The following is a 24,882-nucleotide window of genomic DNA, read 5'->3' on the forward strand; positions in this document are numbered from 1 at the left end:
GGAGTGAGTCACTAGACTGAGCCGACCCTCAAAGGGAGAGGATCACAGGAGGGCGTGACTGCTGGGAGAGGCGGATCAATTCAACCATCCTAGCTATTGTCTACCACGACTGTAAAAGCCATAATTTTGATCTGACCTTTGCCTTAAGGCTGCGTCGAAGCCAGCCTTCAAATTCTAAAATTGCAGGCTCTCTGTTTTCCCTCTCAATTCAATTCTTTTGTCCAAATATTTTTTGAGCTGACTTCTTTCTTGTAACAACTTGTTGAAGGAAGCAAGCAACAACCAATTCATGCACTAAACATTCTGCCTCGAAATCTCTATGGCCAGTGGCCCAGGTCTGTTAGGCACATTTTCTGTCCTTCGCACTGTCCCAGGAGACAGTTTTAGCAAGTGTATCACCTCTTCATAACTTGTGTCACTGTTTTCCTAGCTTCCTATAACAGTTCCTGCACCACCTGTTGGTAGCTAGTCATAAAGCCAATGATTGTCACATAGTTCAGGTTTTTACTAGGACAGCATCATACTTGTAGGTATCAATTTCTATATTATTCATATTCATTATGTATCTTCTGTCTGTCTGCTCTATCCATCATCGTGAGTGGGGTATAGAAGTCTCCAACCATTTTTGTAGAACTATCTATTTCTCTCTCCAATTCTGTCCATTTTTGCTTCATATATTTTAATGGTCTGTCATTGATATGTAAATGTGTGTAACTGCTGTATCTTCTTGCTATATTGAATCTTTTATTAATACATGTCCTTCTTTCTCTATTATAACATTTTTAAATTTAAGGTTTATTTTGTCTGATATTAATATAACCATCCCTGCTCTTTTTTGGTTACTATTTGTATAAAATATATTTCCCATCCTTTCACTTTCAACCTGTTTGTGTTTTTGGATCTTTCGAGTCTCTTAAAGACAGCATATACTTGGGTCATGTGTTTTTTACCCATTCGGCAAATATTTATCTTTTGACAGCAAGTTTAATCCATAGACAATGAAAATAATTACTGATACAAATAGACTCACTTCGTGCATTCTGCTTCTTGTTTTCTCTATGCCTTACAGTATTTTTGTCATTCATATCCTGCATTCCCATCGTCATTTTTTAGTTGATTTTTTGTAGTGGAATATTTCAATTCCTTTCTCATTTACTTTTGTGTATATTCTAAAGCTATTTTCTTTATTTTCATTGCGGGGATTACATTTCACACCCTAAAGTTATAACACTCTAATTTTCATTTATTCCAGTTTACCTTCCACAGCATAGAAAAACTCTGCTCCTATACAGCGGCAAGCCTACTCCTTTCAGTTGATGTCCAAAAATTACATCTTTATACACCATGTGCCCAAACACTTACACTAATAATTTTTTACATGTGTTCGTCTCTTACATTATGTAGAAAACAAGATTTGGACTTACAAGTCAAAATTACAGTGATACTAGCTTTTACACTAATAACAGTGTTTTTTTTCCTTTAAATATGTCAGTCACGTATCATGTAGAAAACAAAAAGTACAGTTTGAACCATGGTTACAATAACACCAGCTTTTATAATTGCCCATGTATTTACCTGTACTGAGGTCTTTATTTCTCCCTATGCCTTCATGTTACTGTTGTTACTGGATTAAAGGGGTCCATTTCCCTGCAAAGCCTAATAAGACATGAACATGAGCTTGCAGCAAAGGAAGTAAGGGTTTATTTCAGGAAGGGGCTCACACCTGGGACAGGTGAGCAAACGCTCAAAGACCTGGCTCCCCCGTGGCTTCCAGGCGTTGGGGTATACAGGGGAAACATTGTTACCAGGGTGACCAGGGGGGTTAGGGTCGTGTTCCCTACTGATCGGCCGGTGCCAGGCGAGAGGGTAGCCGATCAGGGGGTCAGGTCCTGACGCCAGCCATCGCATTGCTTTTTCTGGTTTCACTGATTTTTATGGGCCTGGAGCTGAAACTCAACTGTGGCCTGGATGCTATCTCTAGTTTGATGGAAACTGTGTCTCCAGGGTCAACAGACGTGAGACTTTGTTCCTGAGATTATTTGATGCCAAGCAGAACCTCATTGTCCTCAGGGCTTAATGATTAAGGGAGTGGACAGGCAAGGGAGAAGGGGGCAGGCGAGTCAGGGTGCTGGGTGAGACCACTGTAAATCAAAAAGACAGACAGTAAAGGTCATATTAAAGATATAGTTTCTATCAGTGCATAGTTACACTGTCTAATGTCCTTTCATTTCACCTTGCAGAGCTTCCTTGAGCATTTCTTGCAAGGCAGGTCAAGAGGCCGCGAACGCCCTCAGCTTTTGTGTGCCTGGGAATATCCACTTCTCCCTAAGTTTTGAAGGGCAGTTCTGCTGGGGGGAGGGGTTTTCTTTAGGCACTGAATATACTGGCCCACTGTCTTCTGGCCTCCAAAGTTTGTGGTGAGAAATCTGCTAATCATCTTATTGAGGATCCTTTGCATGTAATAATTTGCTTCCCTCTTGCTGATTTCAAGATTTTCTTTTTATCTTTGACTTCATGGGTTTGACTTAATGTGTCTTGCTGTGGGTTTTTTATCGCGAATATGTTTTTAAATTTTTTTATATTTAAGCATAGTTGGTATACAGTGTATTAGTTTCAGGTGTACAACATCGTGATTTGACATTTTTATTTAGGTACTTACAGTGTCACCATGAAACCCATCACAATATTATTGACTGTATTCCCCTTCACCTTTTCACCCGTCTTTCCGACCCCTTCCCTCTGGCAACCAGCAGTTTGATCTCAGTTTCAATGAGTCTGGTTTGGTTTTGTTTGCTCATTTGTTTGGTTCTTTTAGATCCTGCATATAAGTTAAGCCATGTGGTATTTGTCTTCCTCTGTCTGATTATCATTAAAATAATCATACTATGCTACAAATTCAATGCATTTCATATTAGAATACCAATGGCATTCTTCTCAGAACTAGCACAAATAGTCCTAAAATTTATATGGAATTCGTTGTGGAGTTTTTAATTTAATCCCACTTGGAGTTCATTGAGTTTCTTGGATGTTTATAGTCATGTCTTTTATCAAATTTGGGGAGTTTTCAGCCATTATTATTATTATTATTATTTGCTTGAACAGAAATTTATTTTCTTACAGCTCTGAAGGCTTAGAAGTCTGAGAGCAAGATGTCACCGAGTAGTTTTCTTTCGGGGCTCCTCTCTTTGGCCTGAAGAGGCTGTCCTTGTGTCTTCACGTGATCTCCTCTGTGTGTGTATCTGTGTCCTAACTTCCTCTTCTTATAAGGACACCAGGAATATTGAATTAGAGCCCACCCTAAGGACCTCCTTTTAACTTAATTATCGCCATAATGGTTCTATCTCCAAATGCAGTCACATTCTGAGATACTAGAGGTTTGGGCCTCAACCTGTGAACTTTGAGGGAACATAATTCAGCCCATTACAGTTCATTTCTGTCCATTAAAACATTGTTACTGAAAATGTACGCATGATAAGGCAAACTTCGAGAATGGGGGGGGGGGCATTTAGTTCTGTCCTCCTCAATCTTGGCTTTATAAAAATGGTCCACCGCACTTACATAGTCTTCCTTTCTTTGCTCTCAAAAACATCTTCACATCTATTACGTGACTTCGCTCTTTCACCCCCGATGGCCCTGTATTAGGTTTCGTGAACAGAACTGACCAGAGATCCTGAAGCAGAAGATAAACCAGAACTAGTCAGCAGGGGGCACTGTGAACAAGCCCTGGAAAATCCAAGGAGAAAACCGCTGTGGTTCGGAACCCAGACTTGGAGCAGGCACAGGGCCCCATCAGTTACTTGACTGAGACAACCTCTGGCCATGGGTGCCTACCTGTTGGTTGGGCTCAGGCTGAATCATAGTTGCCTCTCAGGGCATCACACCACAAATCAGGGCCTAGCCCAGGAATCTGGCACAACGTAAGCACTCACCAAGTACAGGAGCGGAGTGAACACCACAGGGGGTCAGTGGGAGCCCAGCCAGACTTTCAACCTGCCTGGGTCCCAGAGAGGAAGTCCTGATATTTGACAAAGCCTACGCACACTGGAGTGGCAGTGGGCCCAGCGGTGGACTCACCGTGGACAGCAGGCCGCTGAATTGGCTTCATACCCTGATGCCGGCACTGGAGAAGACCTGAATGTCTCAGATAGAGTCTCTCACCGAAGCCCCAGTGTCCTATCTTCTTATGCTTCCCCTTGCTTTGATTGTCAGGATTGTTTGCTTGTATTCTACTGATTTGATTATATCTGAAGTCCTGTGGTGGGTATCTTTGGTCCTCAGAGCATCTTCATTCTTTCTGGAAACTACATTCTCCTTTTGGAGGAAGTCAAAGTTATTCCATGGGATTTGGGTGGGGCTGCCAATCATGACCCTCCCACAAATCCACCCTGACCCCAGCCCAGGGCCCAGCTTCAACAGGCGGAAAGAGCCAGGGCTGGTAGGAAGGTGACATGGAAGAAGAGGGAAGTCAAAAATCTGCTCAGATCTAGGCTCAGACATCTTCAAAACCTTGGAGGGATATCACCCACCAAACATTGCTGTCATCGAGCACTCATTTGGACAGATGTGCAAACTGAAGACCGCCTATGCCCCATTCACTTGTGGAGGCCAGAACATTAGAAAATAAATTTCTTTAAAGTTGGGTATTATTCTTTTTAAAAAACTTTTTTGTGTGTGGCTTAACACAGTTGACTTATTTTTTTTTTACATTTTCTATTTTTTTACTGCTGACATATAAAAATGCATTGCAATCCCTACTTTAATCTTATATTTAGCCAATACTGCAAATTCTTATTATTTCTTTTTCTCCCCTTTATTCCCCTCCATGCTGCACCACCCTACCCCCCAGCATTCCTCCCTCCTTAGTTCATGTCCATGGGTTTTACATATAAGTTTTTTGGCTTCTCCATTTCCTGTACTATTCTTAACCTCCCCCTGCCTATTTTGTATCTACTATTTATACTGCTTATTCCCTGTACCTTTTCCCCCATTCTTATCTCTCCCTTCTGTTTTACTGTTCATAGTTTTTTTTATCTTCTTTTTCTTAGATAAGTCCCTTTAAAATTTCATATAATAATGGCTTGGTGATGATGAACTTCTTTAACTTGACCTTATCCAGGAAGCACTTCTTCTGCCCTTCTATTCTAAATGATAGCTTTGTTGAGTAATCTTGGATGTAGGTCCTTGCTTTTCATAACTTTATTGAAAACTTCTTGCCAGCCCCTTCTTGCCTGCAAGGTTTATTTGGAGAAATCAGTTGATAGTCTTATGGGAACTCTTTTGTAGGTAACTGTCTCCTTTTCTCTTGCTGCTTTTAACATTCACTCCCTATCTTTAATCTTGGGTAACTTGGTGTGTGTTGCCTTGGGTCCAACTTCTTTGGGACTCTCTGATCTTCCTGGATCTCCTAGAAGTCTGTTTCCTTGGCCAGACTGGGGAAGTTCTCCTTCATTATTTTTTCAAATAAGTTTTCAATTTCTTGCTCTTCTCCTTCTCCTTCTGGTACCCCTATGATTCAGATGTTAGAACATTTAAAGTTGTCCCAGAGGTTCCTAAGCCTCTCCTCGTTTTTTTGAATTCTTGTTTCTTCATTCTGTTTTTGTTGAATGTTTATCTCTTCCATTATTAGCCATTATTTCTTAACTCATTGGCATTTCTGGGTTGCTGGCTCCTCCAGCACTAAGGCTGGGTGCATGAGGCAAAAACAAACAAGCAAACAAACAAACAAACAGGCAGCCCAGGAAATCGCTCAAGGTCATGTTGCTCCTCTGCTCCCCAGATCCCTCAGCAGTTTGCCTCCTCCCACCACCTTTTAATGCCTCATTATTTTGTATATAACACCCAGTGTTTTTAGTTGTATTTAGTAGGAAAAACAGGAAAAATACTTCATCTTCTTACACGTGAAAGTCTCAAGATAGTTTTATGTCTCTATATATACCATCCTTGATGACTTTACCAAATGTTGATTTTAAATATGATTCTTTTACCTAGATAAAAAGGAAGAAAAAACATCTGAAAACAAGGAAGGAAAGAAATTCTACCATAGCAAGCTGTCAACATGCCAGAGAAGCTCAAGAGGTAAATATTCATTTATCTGGCTGTTAGCAGCTTCTGAAAAAAGGATTGCAAGGGAATGGCAAGTTATTTTCTCTTAAACTTCTTATACCTTAATATTTTCCTCAGGATTAAAATTTTGCTCATATTATTTATTGCTTATAAAAGCACAAAAGGACCTTGACAGATGAGGGGTGGGTCTTATTAAGGTGCAAAAGTTCACTTAATACAGACCTTACTCAGATTTGAGAAAGACTTGAGAAAGATTTGAGGCACCTTACAAAGATGCATCCAGGACAGCAAGAAGAAATAAATTAAAACTAAGAAAAGTTAAATGGGAGCACGCGAGCACACACTAGCCGGTGCAGGAGATCTGCTCCTACCGCGGCAGGGTGGGGGTCCTGCACCTGCAGGTCCTTTCGCTAGCAAGAGCTGGTGAAAATGATTTTAAAAAAATAAAATACTATTTGAAGGCTTTCAGCAAAAACAATTATAGATTACTGTGGTTAAAATTTGTAGATCATGTTCATAAGGACATTGGCCTGGTAATTTCTGTGGAATAAATGTAATAGTTTACTATGGTTCACAGCATCTTTTCAATCAAGGAGGCTAAAAAGGACAGATATTAAGAGTTCATCAAATCAAGTTCTATCAGCCATTTTCTTCAGCCTAATTTTTACCCCCATCTCTCCAAATCCTATTGATTATATAATATTGCTACTTTTAACTTCGCATAATATTTTTCTAGAATATTTCCCCTTCCCCCTTTAATAATCGAAACTTATTTCATAAAAAAATTTTTTTTTGCTGCCAACCGATTTTATTTACAAAGGGATTTTTATGTTAGCTTTTAACTCTATTTCGTACTCCACCTTTTATCGTAAGTTAATATGCAGTACATCTTGGCAAAAATGTTTCAATTCTATTTTTCTTTCTTAGGCCCTCTTGGAAATTTTTTTTATAATATCCACATACCAGAGATGTAGAAGCAAAAGTCTGAACACATTTAAGATGCGCTCAGAGTCACAATGATCTGTAGATCACTCAGTATTAGCAGTCACAATTCTACAGTGTTGTGTGTCTCTTTAAGTCCATCTGGGTCATAGTGGCAACTTTGTTCAAGATGGAGAGCAATGTCATATGTTCTTCCTTAATGGAATCTTTGCAAGCTATAAGAAAATATTTTTCATCTTTTCTGTATAAGCATAGTTTTGTAATTGCTTATACATTTTCATACAATTTTATATATTATTACCCACTGCACACTCTTATCTTCCTATATCTTTTCTCATTTTAATAAATGAGATTATAAGCTACATTTTCGTGTGTCTCATCATAAATAGGTTCTATATGCAGTGAAAAATTTTAAAACTCCCTTCAATGCCAAAATACAATATCAATATTTTCTTCTACTCATTGCTATAGAAGAAAAGTGGTGTTGTAAAAGATATTAGGAAGTTCTGAGTTAAGAGATTATTTTATCCACTCTAAATCTGTGAGGATAAGACAAGAAATGTTGAAAATAACTCTTCTGTTTATCAAATAGGGAATATACATTTTCATGCTTATAACATAGAACTGTTTTCCTTCTGGTTCTGTGTTCCATTAGGTTTGTGATAAAGGACATTTAGTGCAAAGACACAAAGAATCAAATTCCAACGTGGAAGGTAATGTTCTGTTTGTACCTCCTCATAAATAATTAATTCATTTACTCAAGAAACACTTTTCTTCATGCCACAGTTTTGAGGTTGCCACTGTGCTTGGTGCTTAGGGATACTAAGAAGTATGCTATACCATTTCTTTCCCTTGGGGGCTCATTTTTTAATAGAGGGAGACAGACAAGTTAGGTTCAAGTTGTTTTGCAACTTGCATTTTCATTTAAAATTACAGTATCTTGCCCTGGCTGGTGTGGCTCAGTGGATTGAGTGCCGGACTGCGAAGCAAAGGGTCACCGGTTCAATTCCCAGTCAGGGCACATGCCTGTGTTGTGGGCCAAGTCCCTGGTAGGGGATGCAGGAAGGCAACCACATGTTGATGTTTCTCTCCTTCTCTTTCTCCCTCCCTTCCCCTCTCTCTAAAAATAATAAATAAGTAAAATCTTTAAAAAAATAATAAAATTACAGCATATTATTAACTTCTTTCCATGTTAATAAATGGTAGCAAAGAACTCTGTTACCTTAGTAAACCTTAATTTATTTAGCCATCCCCATTGGTAAACATTGTTTATATTTTTCTCTCATGAACAACAATGAAGACCAATGAAGTTATAACTCCTCATTTGTGTATATTCTTATTTAGTTATAATAGATTCTTAGAAAGAAAATTGCTGATTCAAAGGGTATGAACATTTTTTAGTTTTGCTCTAAATAACAAAAATGCAACAAAAATTCATAAGATTTGACAGCTGTTTGTATTGATTTAATTGAGCGAAACTAAATATATAAATTGTTTACATATTTATCTGCTGGCATTTTTTTAATTTAGAAAAAGATAAAAATATGAAATGTAAAAGAGTCATTGAATTGTTTCCACGCTACTAATGCTCATTTACCATCTTTTTTAGATATAAGGCCAAACGTATCAGATGGTTGTGTATTTGATTATCTGAGGAGACAGCTTCCTAATCAAGGTTTGGGACAGTAAAATGGGAATATATGTAGTAATGAGTGGTGACTTATCGTTTGTATGTGAACTATTTAATAACATGTGTATGATCAAGATCTGCATATAAGAAACTACATTAACTTTAAAATGGGTAGACAAGGATCAATTCACCTTTCCAGAAAGTTTAAATCTCAAATATTTTTCATTATAGCTCTAGAAATATATAGAGGAAGCCAGTAGATACCATTATGTGTCAGTTTGCTCTCTTGTCATTTTACCCAGTCGAAAAGAAAAAAAAGAAAGAAAGAAAGAAAGAAAGAAAGAAAGAAAGAAAGAAAGAAAGAAAGAAAGAAAGAAAGAAAGAAAATATTCCCCTTATTGTCTAATTTTTTCATTCCCATCTCACTGAGTCTTAAAGCAGAGAGAAGCCTTGGGAGTCCTCTCTTCTTACCTCTTACGCGTTGCAGGACCCAGGCACATCCAGCCTTTGATTGACTACACTTGGTAACAAGCAACTTACCAAATTACAAGACAGTTCATTTCGTTGCTAGAAAGCTATAGCATTGAGAAAAAGTTCTCTCCGTGTTAAGTTAAAATCACGTGTTTCTGTACATTTCACCCATCTGTCTAATAACACAAAATATAGAGTAAAGGAACCTTAAAGGTAAACATTTCTGACTGACTCATTTTCCGTAATTTTCTTTGAAATAATGAGAACAAACGTAATGCCTCTTGCACAGGATAGATCCTAAGTATTTTTTGAAGCTATGATTTATTTCCCTGAAACTTTCCCTCCAGTTTTTTCCAACCATCCATAATACGGTGTGATTCAACTCTCTCTACCATCTTATTTTATTCTTTTCCATCACTATTCAAGCTTGAATGACGCTGAACACAGTATTGCAAATGTCACCTACTGAGTACTCAATAAATCATCATTCTCATTTGCTTCTACCCTAGATACTAGATTTCCATTAATGCAGTCGAAGATTGCATTTGTTTTTTTAAAACTATCCTAAACTATTGACATAATGGAATATATTCAAACCTATAAAACATTGTTTTCATAGGTGGTAGCTAAGTTACATCTCCTCTATTCTCTACTTCTTCAATTTTGGTTTGATATTTTGGTTCAATGTGCTGGTTCTTAAATTCATTTCTGCTAAATTAAATCTTTTTAGATTCAGCATCTCATGAGCTCTTCATCTTGATTATGTCATACTGCTGTACTATATACATATGTGTATATATACATATATATTTGTGTGTACATATAAATATGTATACATGCCTCTCTATACATACATTTGACCTCTTTCAAAGCTTCAGACTCATATCTCACTATCTGCTTGCTATACATCTTCACATAGATGCCTCACATATTCAAATTCAAATTCACCTAATTCTGCACTAAATGCTGTTCCTCCTGTATTTTTTATAACTTTGGCAGCAGCACTGTCTCCACGGCCGCCCAAGCTAAAACCTGACAGTTAACCTTTTTCTCCTCTCATGCCCACAGCCCCCATCCAGTCAGCCACCGAATCAGGCAGAACTTACCTCAAAATCCTCTCTTTCCATCTTAACTACCACCATTCTCTTCCGACTCTTATGTCCCACCCCCAGCAGCACCACAGACCTCTGATTGGCCCCCTAGCCACCGGTATTGTCACCCGAGTTGCACCTTTCATTCTACCCTACCAGCCACCCACCACTAACGCCAATCTGCCTCCGTGAGCTGCCCGCTCAAAGCCTTTCAGCGACTCCCTGTTTTCTAACAGTGGTTGAAGTTGGCACAGCCCCAAAACTTACGTATTTTTTAGGCTACCTCTTTTAATTTTTTTAAACTTTCACTCTTTAAATCATTTAATACAAAGAACTTTATCTACCTAGCCATCTATATTTCACCCAATTTTTTATAGACATCATGCTTTTTATCCCTAAACAACTTCAGCATATTTTCCAAGAATGTTCTCTTACATTAAAATCAGGAAGTTCAACTTTGATACAATACCATTTTCTGTCATACCACATTTAACTTTTGCCAAATGTATCAACAATGCCCTTTAGAGCAAAACTTCTCCCCGATTCAAGATCATAGATTACATTTAATTGCCATATCCCTTTATTCTCTTTTAATTTGAAACAGCTGTTTGGCCTTTCTTTGTAATTCACAGCACTAGCATTTTTGAAGATTATGGGCCAATTTTCTTGTAGAATACATGGTTTTAAAATTTTAGTGTACCCGACAATTACCTGAGGAGCTTATGAAAGCATCAGCTCCGGATTCTGAGTAGGCCTTTGCTGTCTCTGAACTCGCTGCAGGTTACCTCACAGAAGGCTGGCGCTGGCCGCCTGCAGGCCACACTTGGCAGCTCCCCACTTTGGGAGCTATAGTGGGAGTTGGCGGGGCCTAACCCATCCAACCCCTTTTCATCCTGAGCAGTTTTCTTTCAGTAATGGCCTGTTACTTAAACTGAAACAAACAAACAAAAATTTCTTTTGATGACCATTAGCTGCAGCATAGAAACCAAGTTTTCTAACATGACTTCCAGTGAACTGGCCCCTGACTACCTCTCCAGTTTTCTCTTGCGATTCTCTGCCTTGAACTTAACTCCTTCGTAAAGATGATCTTCCTGTAACCTCAAAATATATGCCTTCTCCGCTCCTTGCCTTATCCTCTCTTCTTTGCCTGAAACATAACTCTCCCTCTCTTCAACTAGTTTAGCTACCCATTTAAAGAGCGGGTATTAAATTTAATAAGACTCATATACAGTTCATTACAGTAAGCGTGAGATACATGGAGTGATAATGATATGCTCAAATTGCGCCCGTTGCTCGGAGGGAGGTCTGATCCAGCCTGCAAATCTCAGGGAATGATTTCTTGAAGGAATTAATCCCTAAATTATGATAGAGTCTTAACTGAGAAGTTAGGCATTTAGCAGGAAAAGGAGAGTCATGTCCTTGAATTCTTAAAAGGTTGTTATCAATGGTTTTGTGATCTGAGATGCAAATTCTTTTCTTACTTGACATGCAATATGCCTGAGACTAGGGATAACGCATTCGGAGCCTTTGACTTCTGTCGTCTCTTGCCAATATTTATTCTACCCTTCCTCTTCTTTCTAGTTGGAAGACAACTTTTTGCTAGGAAAGACAGAAACAATTTAAAAGCTGAGGGATTCTGCTCTTTGTCATCCATCAGTATTTTAAAATAACCCCAGCAGAACAAGTCTAAGCATTCTTTGGTATAGTTTCATTCTGAATATAGCTAAGCAAAATTTACTTCTTGTTTTCAATATTTCCTTATGTCTTCGTTCATTTGATATTTTAACCTTACTGATACTATTCTTCTATGGCTCTGCCATTCTTTTATATTTAGTCTTTGTTATATAATCTCCTTTCCATCTTTGTTCATGTTCTTTTAAAAATCTGATGTTTATCTGCTTTCCAAAGGTCTCAAGTTATACTGTGCAAAGATTGTGCTATGTACTGAGATAAAATGGGAAATAAAATATTATCTGTTCTCAAAAAAACAGAATGACAAATAAGTGAGCAGACAATAGAAATATAACTGGATAAATGCAACTTACTGTGCCATGGGACTGCGTAGGCATTGTTTGAGGACAGAGGAGAAGCGAGAGGATTTCTCAAAAAGGTGATTGTTCGAATTTAGAGGGGCCTAATAAATAGCATGTTTCTTTACCAAGTTCTGAATCAATAAGAATTAAGAAGGACAAGCAAAATACTAGCAAACTAAATCTAGCAACATAGAAAAAGGATTATACACAATGAACAAGTAGGATTTGCCCCAGAAGTGAAAGGCGGGTTTAACATATGAAAGTCACACAATGTCATGCAATAGTCCCCCCTCAGCCACAGTTTTGCTTTCCGTGGTTCCCATCGCTGAGGTTAACCTCGGTCCTGAAATACTAAATAGGAAATTCCAGAAATAAACACTTCCTAAGTTTTAAATCTCATGCTATTCTGAATAGCATGATGGACTCTCATGCCATCTCGTGCCTTCTCACGTGGGATGTGAGTCACCCCTCTGTCCGGCATCTCCACGCTGCAGACGCTCCCCACCCGCCAGTCACTTAGCGGCCATCTCAGTTATCAAACAGACTGCCTTGGTATCGCAGTGCTTATATTCAAGTAATCATTGTTTTAATTAATAGTGGCTCCCAAAGCACAAGAGTGGTGATGCTGGCAATTTGAATATGACAAAATAAGCCATAAAAGTGCTTTCTTTAGTGAAAAGGTGAGTGCAGTACAGTAAGATATTTTGAGAGAGAGAACGAGACGACGTTCACATAACTTTAATAGAGTACATTGTTATAATTGTTCTATTTTATTATTAGTTGTTAATGTCTTATGGCTAACTTATAAATGAAATTGTATATAGGTTTATAGGTATAGAAAAAAACATAGCATACAGAGGGTTCAGTACTATCTGAGGTTTCAGGCATCCACTGGGGGTCCTGGAACACATCCCCCTGGATGAGGGGGGCTGCTCCATGCTGTTTCTCTAAAACTGTTTTATATCTTTGAAGAGCCCATAAGGCGTATAGAAAAGGATGAATTAACTGCACCTGAGTTGTTTGATATTATGTGTAGATTATGACCAAAACTCATACAGTGAAAAAAAAAACATTACATTTGGGGGTAAATAAACCTGACCTCAGAATTCAAAAACATGTCACCAGAAAAGGGCAAGCAAATTAAGCAACACTAAAAACTGTAATTTATTTGAACTCCACCTTCAGTTTATGTTCGAATTACCTGTATGCTTTAAAAACATTTCGCTGAGAAAGAAGTTTAACTTGTGGTGACAGCCAATGTGCTTTGGGCTGTTTAAAAACAAGGGACATTTAGACACGGAGACCTTACATCATGGGGTTAAAGATGCACAGAGCCTGAATGTCAGAAAGCTAGTCTACTAACACACGTCTGTAGATACAAAATGGATGGGCATTTTTGCAAAACTGGAAACTAATTCCTACAAGTCTAGAAACCTGCTATTGCTAATAACTAAAGTCATATCCCAGATCACACTCCTTTGTTGACAGGGCATCTAACTCGATGTCATTGTATGGGACTGCCACCCGCAATTGGTGTGATGTGGGCTTGGTAAGAGGAGACTGCACGTCAAAGAGAGCTTCATTCTGAATGTGTCCAGTTTTACCACTACATAAAAGAAAAGAGGGGTATCCTAAAGGCTGCAGGCAGTTTAGAGAGTAGTATTGGGAAAGGAACACAGCAAAAACATCCTACTGTATCATGGGACATGAAGAAACCTGTCATTGTTAAATCATAATATGGGTAATATCTATTTAGTTAGCCCCATTGTATTTACATTCAACTTTTAAAAGGTCTTATTATGTGTCTTAAAATAACACATAATAGGAGTTATAAAATTTAAATATCCAATAGAGAGTTAAAATCTATCTCAGAGGAGAACCATAAAGATATTGTTATACTGTTCTCTCTCACACTATTTGTTTAATTTGTTCTGTTACTACTAATTACCACTGTTAACTAGTCCTGTTGTTTTGGCCTTAAAATATTTATGTAGCATAAAAGCAAATAATGTATAATTATTTTGTATTTTATGTTGAAATCATAATACATGTGCGTATAATGATTTATTACATTATAATAATACTATTTTTTTGTCTGGTATGGCTGTATTGTGGGGTGGCTCTCTGAAAAGTTAATCACCCCAAAATACATGTAGACATCCTTCATAGATGCTAACAAATATTCGGTTCTCAATTTTTCAGTTATTGGATAGGTATTTCTACTGTTTGCTATTCTGCTTAAACAGTTCAATTAAAAGGCCTCTGAGGGAAATACATACTAACCTGTTTCTTATGTCTGAACGAGACAGTAGCCAATTAATTGAAAATAAGCTCAATTAAGTTAGCCATTAAATATATGAATAATGGTCAAGAAAGTAAAGCATTAAGTTTTGTTAATCTTAAAAATCTAAGTTCAGAAATTTTATGGTATATTTTCTTTTTTAGTAAAAATACCTGGACGAGCCCCTTCCTGGCTTCTAACAAGACATTTGAGGTAGGGGAACTACTACCTTACTCCTTTTCCTCTGTTTTATAACATTTTGATTTTGAATTAAAGCAACAGGTAAAAGTCACTTTTTGATAACAATTGCTCATTGGATGTCCCCTTATATTCTACAGAGTATCTGTGACTAGGTCAGTTTGACATATAGGAGTGCCTATATGATGTGTTGTAAAGGGTTCTTGAGATTTCAATATACTCAGACTATCCCCAATGGATACCTTAAAATCTACAGCAGACATTGAGTTCTATGCATTTCCCATCGCATTATCTGAGTTTGTCTTTTTTAAAAGAAATGGTTCTGGCATAAGAAAATTATTTAACATTTTAGAATTAATATCAACTGTTTCACCATCTATAATAGTAATTGGAGCACTAGTCATGGAGGAATAATACTACTACCTAAAAACCGAAAAGGAATAATAGAGAAGTCAGGGATAACAGGGAGAAACTTTGTAGTTGTGTCTAAACCAGTAATTAATAAATCACTAGCTCCCTTATCGCGTTTCCCTGTTGTTAGGAATAACGTGACTAATCCATGAATAACATGGATTAGGTACGTATTTGAGAATAGACTGAAATTGCACAGCAGAGGAAGCATGGAATGCCCTTCCTTCCTTGGCATCTCTTCTAAGAACTTGGTCACTGTTCAATAAAAATGGGTTCTGTTGAAATATGCAGAATCTCCTACCCCCAAAACTTAAAAAGTTAAATAAGAAACCATCTTGGGCATACTTCACTTGGATCTAGAATTGATTGATTTAAACTAAGACTTAAATTTTTAAAATATTTTATTTATCATATCTTTGGAAAGAAATCAAATGATATATCAAGATAAAGGAAAATAATAGAAAAAGTACTGAAGGCAGGAGATATGAATCCTAGAGCTTCCCTTCCCTTGTATTAGCTCTGAGAGCTTGGCAACACATAGCTTAATCCCTCTAATTCCCTAACATTCCCTCTCTGATGTAACAGGGGGGATAGCAGTGGCCATCCTACCTCCATCCCAGGACCGGTGAGAGCCCCCAGTAAGACACTATCTGTAAGAGTACTTTGCATACTCTGTAAGTTGTGATATATGAATAAAATGTGATATTACACTACTCTTAATTAGAGAGTTCACTGTTGACATTGAAATTAGAGTACCCAATTTCTTTCAGCTCCCAAAGCCTAATTCAGAGGCTTAGCAAAGACCAACGAGGACATCTTTCAGAAGCTGGTAAGAGACCAATGCAGGAAATAATTCAGCCCAAGTACATGGATTTGTATGGAAACTGCTTCCAAGTGACATCCTTGAAATGTGCTACGAGCAACCAAACCTTCAATTGGACCAAGAAGACAAGGACACCGACAGAAGGTTTTTTCTTTTAATTTTTTAGGATTTTAATAAATACAAAGATGGCTTTCACTGTATCATCATTAATAAATCCTATGAAATCAGGATTTTGGGGAACTGCTTTTGTAAACAGGGTTGATTAATACCCATTTTATTTCAACTCCGAAAAAATACTTGCCTTATTTAATCTCTATATGAGTTGAATAGAGAAGAAAATTATATAAGTTTACTATAGCCTTGAAAAAATCTATTTAATTGCCTTATTCCCAATATCTCCTTGTTAATGCTGCCTTCCAGTACCATACAATAAAAAAATCAATGAACTGCTGCGACAGCATGATGAATCTCAGACTCACTGTGCTAAATAAAAGAAGCCAGACACAGAAAAGGAAACGTTACACGAAATCTCATTTTTATGAAATGCAAGCTGATCTACAGAGACAGAAACAGATGAGGGTTTCCTGGAGTAGGAAGGGTTAGAGTAGGGGATGAAGGAAGAATGGACCGGGAAGGAGCACAAAGAATCTTTCTGAGGGATGATTGTTTCACAGGTGTGTGCACTGTTAAAACTCCAGGGTTTGCGGCCGCAGCAGCGAGCTGGCCTGAACCGTCCATCTGCTGAGATGGCAAAGACTGACGGGAGAGCAGCTGCCAGGCTGAAGAAAAGCGAGACTTGAGGCAGGGGGACAAGTGAGAAGGCTAACAAGTCAGAAATTCAAGGGAGGCAGAAAGAGATTCTGAACAAAAGGAGCAGCAGGATAATGAACAGAAGCAGATTCAAGAGAATCTTTGGAAGTAGAATGGACAGAGCTTCCCGGGATCGGATCCCAAAAACAGAGACGCAGAGGATTAGGCCGGCTTGGGTCGTTACTCAGATAGCCGGGCGCCGGCCGTATCACTGACCGGGACGTGGACTGCAGGAGGTGGGAGGTCGGCGGTGGGCAGGTTGAATTAGAAGTGTCTGTGGGGAAAAACAAATGGAGCTGCCCAGTGGTCAGATGAGTAAGAACTCAGAGACACGCCTAGACTGAAGATTAAAAAATGCTAGGGTCGTCCTTGGCTTCATAAAGCTACAGGTATAGCTGTGAGCGCTCAGAATAAAGCCTGTGGTGAGACAAGGAGACCCCATGGGTTGGGATCCCGGGGAACAGCCCACTTACTGGTTAGGCAGCAGAAGAGAAGCCCCAGTAGGGCACCAAACAAATGGGCGGAGAAACGGGGAAAGTGGGCCAAGAGCAGCGCCCCAGGCACATTGGTTGAATTCCTCCGTGAATCAAGAGGAAGAGCGGTTCAAGGCTCTGGGAGTGAAGAGCAGCAGAGAAATCAAGTACGACAGGACTGGTGGCTGGGGAATAACAATTTCACTGGTGTGGTGAGAGTAGAAGCCAGATTGCAGTAGGTGAGAAGTGTCCAGGTAAGGATACGATGGCAATGAATATTGACTGTATTTTGATAAATGTGAGAAAGAGGGTAGTAATTAGAACTACCGTATTTTGCCATGCATAGTGCACGCTTTTATGCCCACTTTTTTGAGGGGAAAATAAGGATGCGCATTATACGTGGTACTAATTCTGTATCTGTATAAATGTTTTTAATTCTTTTATTTATGCTTATGCGTTAAAAGTGTAACTCTAGAACGCAATAACAATATCCATATATCGCTGTGCAAAATAATAACCTGGAATATGATCATTGGTTTTGTTTATAAATACAAATAAGTAAAAAAAAAAAATTGATTAAAAAATTAAAACAACAGATTTTTTTTTTTTCCTGAAAGTTTGGGCCAAAATCATGGGTGTGCATTGTACATGGGAGCACATAATACTCAGCAAAATACGGTATGTCACTGAGGAAATCGATGGGCTTGGGATCTAGAGTACCCGTGGTGGCTGAGAGAATATACTTTTGAACTTTGTTTTAAAAGTTTCAAGGTGACAGTAGTCTAGGAAACTCCCTCTTAAACCCATCACTCAGCTTCAATAATTTGATTTATTTTTGCTGCTGTGGTTGCTCAATATTTGGAATCCATCAGTTGCGCCAGGAGACACAGTTTTAGGTAGCTCCTGTAAACACCCCATGCGGGTGAAGCATGTTCCAAAGAAGGAGAAGTGAGGCCTGGAATGGTGGGCCTGGCGAAGCAGAAGACAGACCGTAAGAGTGGTGTTTGTTTCTTACCAAATTCAAAGAGGAAATGACGTAGACATTAAACAATCCGGCCCTGGCGACCACCTGGTCCAAGCTGTCATCCTGCCTCCTGGATTATCTCACTGACCTTCCCAGTGATAAGGGTATTATTCCGCCAGCCTTCCTGCTCGTCCAACCTGGCCCCTGTTTGGTCTGTTCTTAACTCAGCAACCAGCATGATCCTGTTAGAACAGACCTGGGGTGGGGTGCTCCTCTGCTCAGAGCCCTGTGGTTACTCCTCATTTCACATGCAGTGAAAATCAAAGTCCTCGCCACGGCCTGTGAGCCCCCATGTAAACGGAGCCCTCGTTATACCCATCAGAGCTCTTGTCTCTTTCCCTCTAGTTCATTCCGCTGTAGCCATTGCACCGTCTCGGTATTCCCTGAACACATCCCCATGCTCCTGGCGCAGGGCCTTTGCACTTACTGTTCCCCTTGCCAAGAAGACTCTTTCCTCTGGCGGCTGCCTGACTCCCTCCCTAATTCCTTTGACGTGTCCGCATCACGAGGGCCTTCTCTGAACACCTTTTTAAAAACAGAAATCAACCTTTGCCCAAGAATTGTCTATCCCCTTCCCCACCTTTATTTTATCCCATAAACTTTATCATTATCTAACGTATATTTCACTTGATTATTTGCTTATTTTCTGCCCCTGTAATTAAAAAATAAGCTTCAAATGGGTAGGAATTTTTAGATAGAGTCCTTAGCACATAAAACTCAATAATTGTTGAATCAATTCTCTCTATATGTATTTTTGCAGTTGCCCCCCCAGATCTGCGTCACAACCTAAAAAGCAAAATGAAAAAACCTGCATCGTTCCAAAGCAAGAGGACTGGTGTAAATTGGACAGATGATGAAAAAAGAATCTACAGGGATAAAAGAATAACTCAAACTAAAGAAATATTGCAGTATTTGATCCCTATCATAAGAGGCACTAAAAACGTGCAAAACACTCAGATAAAACAGATATTCAGTTCAAGAGCCGGCTTCCAAATCCAACATCAGTAAGTCAATACAATTTTGTCATTCTTAACTATTTAATACATTCTTTTTTAAGGAAGCATGGCTAATGAATTCTTTATCCGAAGAAACAAATATAAGCTCTTAAAAATGGTGGCAGCTACATCACATTGGACAAAGGGACAAAGGCCCAAAGCCATAAGAAAACACTGGATATGTGAAGGAGTAAGTTATCAGGTCTTATTTGAATGTTTATTTGCATGAAACCATTCATTAATTTGAATCTATCAATAAAGTATGCATTAATAAAGTATGAGTATAGCCTGACTTGAAATTTGTCAGGTGTGCTTAAATGTTATAATTCTAGGGGGCATCCAGAATTAGAAATAATTAACTTGAGTTACTTCAGTTTATTGATACTCAGAGGAAAACAGAAAGGATGGGACCAGGTTTCTTTTAAAGATAAAAAAGAAGATAGAACCAACACTAAGCCAAAAGGAAATCTATATAAACAAAAGTAACACAATCACAAGCAGAAAATAATAAATACAATACTAATATTATTAACAAATTTTGAAAACTACTTTTTAGGTACTAGACACTGTTCTTTGTTTACACACATACACCTATTTTACATTCTACACATAAGGAAGTTGAGGTACAAAGACGTTAAGTCATTGTCCAAGGTCAGACAGCCAGTAGGTAGCAGAATTGGATTCAACCCCAACTAGACATTCTGGCTCCAGAGTCTTTCATTGCTAGGCTTTGATGTTTCTCTTTATAATATAAATGAAAAACAGGACCAATATACTTACTATATTTTGCCATGTATAATGTGCATTTTTTTGCCCAATTTTTGCGGGAAAAATAAGGATGCGCACTGTATACAGGTTGTGCCTGAAATATGTTGTATCTGTTCTTGTGTTTTATAAGCATTTGTTACATACAATTTCTTGTACCATATATTCAAAAATAAATGCTAAGATTCTTTTGTAATACAAAAACCAAGTATCTAAATATAATTAAATAAATAACTGAATTAAAAAATTAAAACAAAAGTTTTTTTCCCTGAAAGTTTGGGCCAAAAACGTGGGGACGCATTATACCTGGGAGTGCATTGTCCGCAGCAAAATACGGGGTAATATTGAAAGATAGATAGCCTATAAATCAATGACAAAATTATGAATATGTCAGTAGGAAAATGGGCAAGGCTGAACCAGAAAAATTCACAAAGGGTTAAAAAAAACCATGGCCAATGAGCATTTTAAAATGTTCAATCTCATTTAAGTCCAAAGAGTGCAAATCAAAACAATAATGAAATACTATTCATTTTTGCTTCTCAATGGAAGCATTCGTTCACTAATTATTAGAATGTCAACTGGTACAGAGTTTCTGGAAGACAGCCAAACAATATAAATGAAAAATCCTTAATATCTTCATTCATTTTGATAAGAAATTCTACCTTTAGAAATCGATTCTAAGGGGAAAAACTAAGGTAAAGGCTAAAAGGTCTCTGTCCTGATGTTCATTACAGTATTATTTATAAGAACCAAAGGAAAAAAGAAACAATTTGAAAAAGAGGAATAAAATAGAATCAGTCTCTCTGATTCTTTTTTAAAGTTACTTTTACACCTTTTATATAGCTACTGTAATCAAGAGAGTGTAGTGTCATAGGGGAATAAACATCTATATCAATGAAACCACATAGAGAACCCAGAAATAGACCCATCCAAATATGCTTCACTAATTTTGACAAAAGTAATTCAATGAAGGAGAGATAGAATTTTCAACCAATGTTGCTGGAATGATTAGACATTCACAGTCCAAAAAAATAAAACAACTTAAACTCATTTCTCACACAAAAAAATAATAATAATTAAAAATGGATCATGGATTTAACCACATAACATAAGTCTATAAAACTTCCAGAAAAATAGGAACTCTTCATAATCTAGAGTTGGGCAAAAAGTTATACTTTACATCAAAAGCATAATCCATAAAGAAAAATTAATAAATTAAACTGCATCAAAATAATAGTGTTGCCCTTCGAATGGCCAGGTTAAGATGATAAAAAGACAAGCTATAAAGTAGGAGGAAATATTTGCAAACCACATAAACAAGAGACTAGCATCTAGATTAGAGAAGTCTCAAAATGTAACAGTAAGAAAACAAACATTTCATTTGGAAAATGAGCAAAAGATATAAATACATTTCATCAAACACAACATACAGATGGCATATAACCACAAAAAAAGATGTTCCACATCCCTGGCCATTAGGGAAATGCAAATTAAAACCACAATGAGATAGCTACAAGCTATCAGAAGGACCAAAATAAAAAACAGTGCTGGCACTGAATGCTGATGAGGACGCAAAGAAACTGGGTCTCTCATACACTGCTGGTGGGGACATAAAATGATGCAGTCGCTCTGGATAACAGCTTTACAGTTTCCTTAGAAACCACACATATAACTACCCTGTGACCCAGAAGTTGCTCTCCTGGACGTTAATCCCAGAAAAAAGAAAAACTTACGTTCACACAGAAACCTGTACACAAATGTTTATAGCAGGTTTATTTGTAATAGCCATGAATTGGAGTAAAAAAAAACAAACCAACAACACAGGTCCTCCAATGGATGAATCATTAAACACACTGTAGTACATCAAGTCATGGACTGCATACTGCTCAGCAATAGCCAGGAATCAACTACTGATCCACAGAACAACCTGGATCCATCTCCAGAGAACCGTACTGGGTGAAAACAGCCAGTCCCAAGTGTTACATACAGCATGAGTCTGTGTCTATGACATTCTTGAGATAACAAAATTACATAATTCAGACAACAGATTAATGATTGCCAGTCGTTAAGGAGGGGACGGGCAAGGAAGGAAGTAGGTATGTCTATAAAAAGAAAGCATGAGGGAACTGTTTGTACCTTGACAGTTAATGGCAATGCCCTGAATATATTATTGTACTACTCTTTTGCAAGATATTATATCTGGGGGGAAAAGGGCACCTCTCTGTATTGTTTCTTCCGCTGGTAGGTAAGTCTACAATTATTTCAAAATTAAAATTTTAGTGAAAAATCTAGTTGAGATTTTTGTGGGGAAAAACAGAATTCTAAAGAAAAGAGACACTTTAAGTGGCTGCAATTCGTAGTTTACAAAACCTTCCTCTCTTGAGGAAAATTTCCGTTTTGGGACTTACATGATCTTTTTACTGACTATGGAAAGAAAACTCACAGTATGCATACTGAGTTCATTTTAATAGAATAAGTTAGGTTTGTGAAATTTTAGAGAACATTTATTTCCACTAGGTGTATATGTAAGCAACTGAGGCCCAGAGTGACTGTTATTATATCAGGAAGCCTGGGCTCAAGGCAGGTATCCAAATAAACATATATCCTTTAGGCATTTAGAAATACAGAACTGGAATCATGCTGAAATGCCATGACCAGAGATGAAGACTTAGAGCATTCTCATAGAGATAGTGGTAAAAAGTCTTAAGGGAGGGTGAACTCACCCAAGGAGAAAGAAAACAGACTTATACTATCACCGATAACTGGGGCACATACTGGGCAAAAACTCATGCATTTTTGTTTTTTCCTAGAAACCCAACTACTTGTGTAAACATAAAGAGATACCGCGCATCTTGGGTACCACCCAGGCACCCCCCTTTTATAAGCCAAAGGAACCTTATGGGGAGCTCTTCAGAATGGCTCCAGCCTGTGTCCCAGAGGTCACTTGCAAGTTTGTCACCTCTCAAAGGGCACACGAAAGAGAAAAATTGTTCTCACGTCAGAGCCTTAAGGACTAAAAACATGAAACCTGTCAACAGCAAATGGGAGACTGCTTCCCTGAGTTTTGAAAAGGATGTGAATATTATCAAGGGCAAGAGTCTTCGAGCTGAAGAATCCAACCAGCAGAGCTCTGTGCAGATGGCTCCCCAATCCCACTCAAAATAAGGATGAGCAGCCAAATAAGAGTGGTGGACAACCCGCCTCCCGTTTGGATGGAGTTCCAAAGGCCGAAAGAATCTCGCTCTACGCTGCTCGGAAAACTTCGTGTGAAAGATAACCTGTGCTTACACATTAAAAAGAAAAGACAGAGAAAGAAGAGCCCTCCACATCCCTCGACCACTGTTTCTCCCTCTGCACACGCACATGCACATACTAGACCGCAAGTTCTAGATATCCCATCTTCTTTAGTGGGGAGATCTTTCAGAGACAGAAAAAGAAATCCAGAGAAAACCTAGAAGATTAAAATCTTCTCGAGTATTTATATTTAATTGTTGTCAAGATGGAAACAAATTCTCTGAACTTTCGACTTCACCCAGAATGATTTCTGTACACAACACCAAGAAGCCCAAGAACTCAGGAGGGAATGACCTGTACTATCTATCACTGACTTTAATGTCCCTACTAGGCACTTGAATAAATTGGTCAACAAACAATTCCTGAATTTCTGTTATATCTGTAGTGGGATAGAAAACATTGGTGACTTAAAAAAATAAATAAAAAAGACATTTCTCCCCACTAGAAGATTACCATATGATTGTACATACAAGACATACATGACTAAAATAGTTATAGAATAAGATAATGCGCAGTAAAGTGCTAAGATTCGAACAATTTGAAAAATACTATATATTGAAAGATGCTAATTTATACAGAGCAAAAGTGTGGCACAAATTGGCACTGAACTGTGTTTGCAATACTTATGTTACTTCTCAACATTTAGCAGAAGTTCAAAAGATGAGATGGGCAGTCTCTTTCAGAGCCAAGGAAAGAAAGGGAAATTAAAAGTAGACTGAAGTAAAACTATATTTGTTCACAGGGAACAAGATTGTCTATGTAGAAAATCCCAAACAACAACAACAAACCCTGCTGGAGGTAATAAGCAATTATAGCAAGGTTGCCAGACATAAAGTTAATATTCAAAAGTGATTCACTGTCTTAGATACCAGCAATGGATATTGGAATTTGACATTAAAAACACAGTATCATTTACTTTAGCACCAAAAAACTGAAATACTTAGATATAAACCTAATATGTTCAAGATCTATTTGAGGAATCCCACAAAACTCTAATAAAAGAAATCAAAAATCTAAATGGAAAGATATTCATGTGTATGCATTGGAAGGTTCAATATTGTCAAGAGGTTAGTTCTTCCCAATCTGATCTATAGAGGCAGTGAAATCCCAATCAAAATCTTAGCAAATTATTATTGACAAACTTCACTCTAAAATTTGTATAGAAAGACAAAAGATTCAGAATATCCAATATAATATTAAAGGGAAGAGCAAAGTCAGAGTACTGATGTTATCTGACTAGACGACTTCGAAGACTTATTATAAAGCTATAATAATCAAGATGGTATAATATTGGCAACCTTGACTTACTTCTATGTCCAGCAAAACAGAAAAACAGCCCTAGCCGGTGTGGCTCAGTTGGTTGGAGTGTCATCCCATAATCGAAGGGTTGTGGTTTTGATTCCCAGTCAGGGCACATGCCTAGGTTATGGGTTCGATCTCCGGTCCATGCACGTACAGGAGGCAACCAATCGATGCTTCTCTCTCGCATCTATGTTTCTCTCCCTTCCTCTCCCTCCAGAATCAATGGAAAAAATGGCCTCTGGTGAGGATAAAAAAATTTTTTTTGAAAAAAGGAAG

The 24,882-nt window shown here is 38.0% G+C and overlaps 1 protein-coding gene across 1 annotated transcript in view; it reads left to right on the forward strand.

The window, feature by feature from the left end:
• Positions 1–23,175, forward strand: part of AGBL3 (AGBL carboxypeptidase 3) — a 50,262-nt gene extending 27,087 nt beyond the window's left edge. Inside the window, exons 12-18 of the mRNA XM_054564224.1 lie at positions 5,989–6,075; positions 7,661–7,718; positions 8,615–8,680; positions 10,175–10,385; positions 15,891–16,087; positions 19,023–19,254; positions 22,821–23,175. Coding sequence (XP_054420199.1) covers positions 5,989–6,075; positions 7,661–7,718; positions 8,615–8,680; positions 10,175–10,385; positions 15,891–16,087; positions 19,023–19,254; positions 22,821–23,175 — 1,206 coding nt within the window. The remainder of the gene's footprint in view (positions 1–5,988; positions 6,076–7,660; positions 7,719–8,614; positions 8,681–10,174; positions 10,386–15,890; positions 16,088–19,022; positions 19,255–22,820) is intronic.
• The last annotated feature ends 1,707 nt before the right edge of the window (positions 23,176–24,882 follow it).

Source organism: Pteronotus mesoamericanus, unplaced genomic scaffold (genome assembly GCF_021234165.1).
Source record: "Pteronotus mesoamericanus isolate MK-2021 breed Mesoamerican mustached bat unplaced genomic scaffold, CSHL_Meso_final scaffold_85, whole genome shotgun sequence".
Lineage (NCBI taxonomy): Eukaryota > Metazoa > Chordata > Mammalia > Chiroptera > Mormoopidae > Pteronotus > Pteronotus mesoamericanus.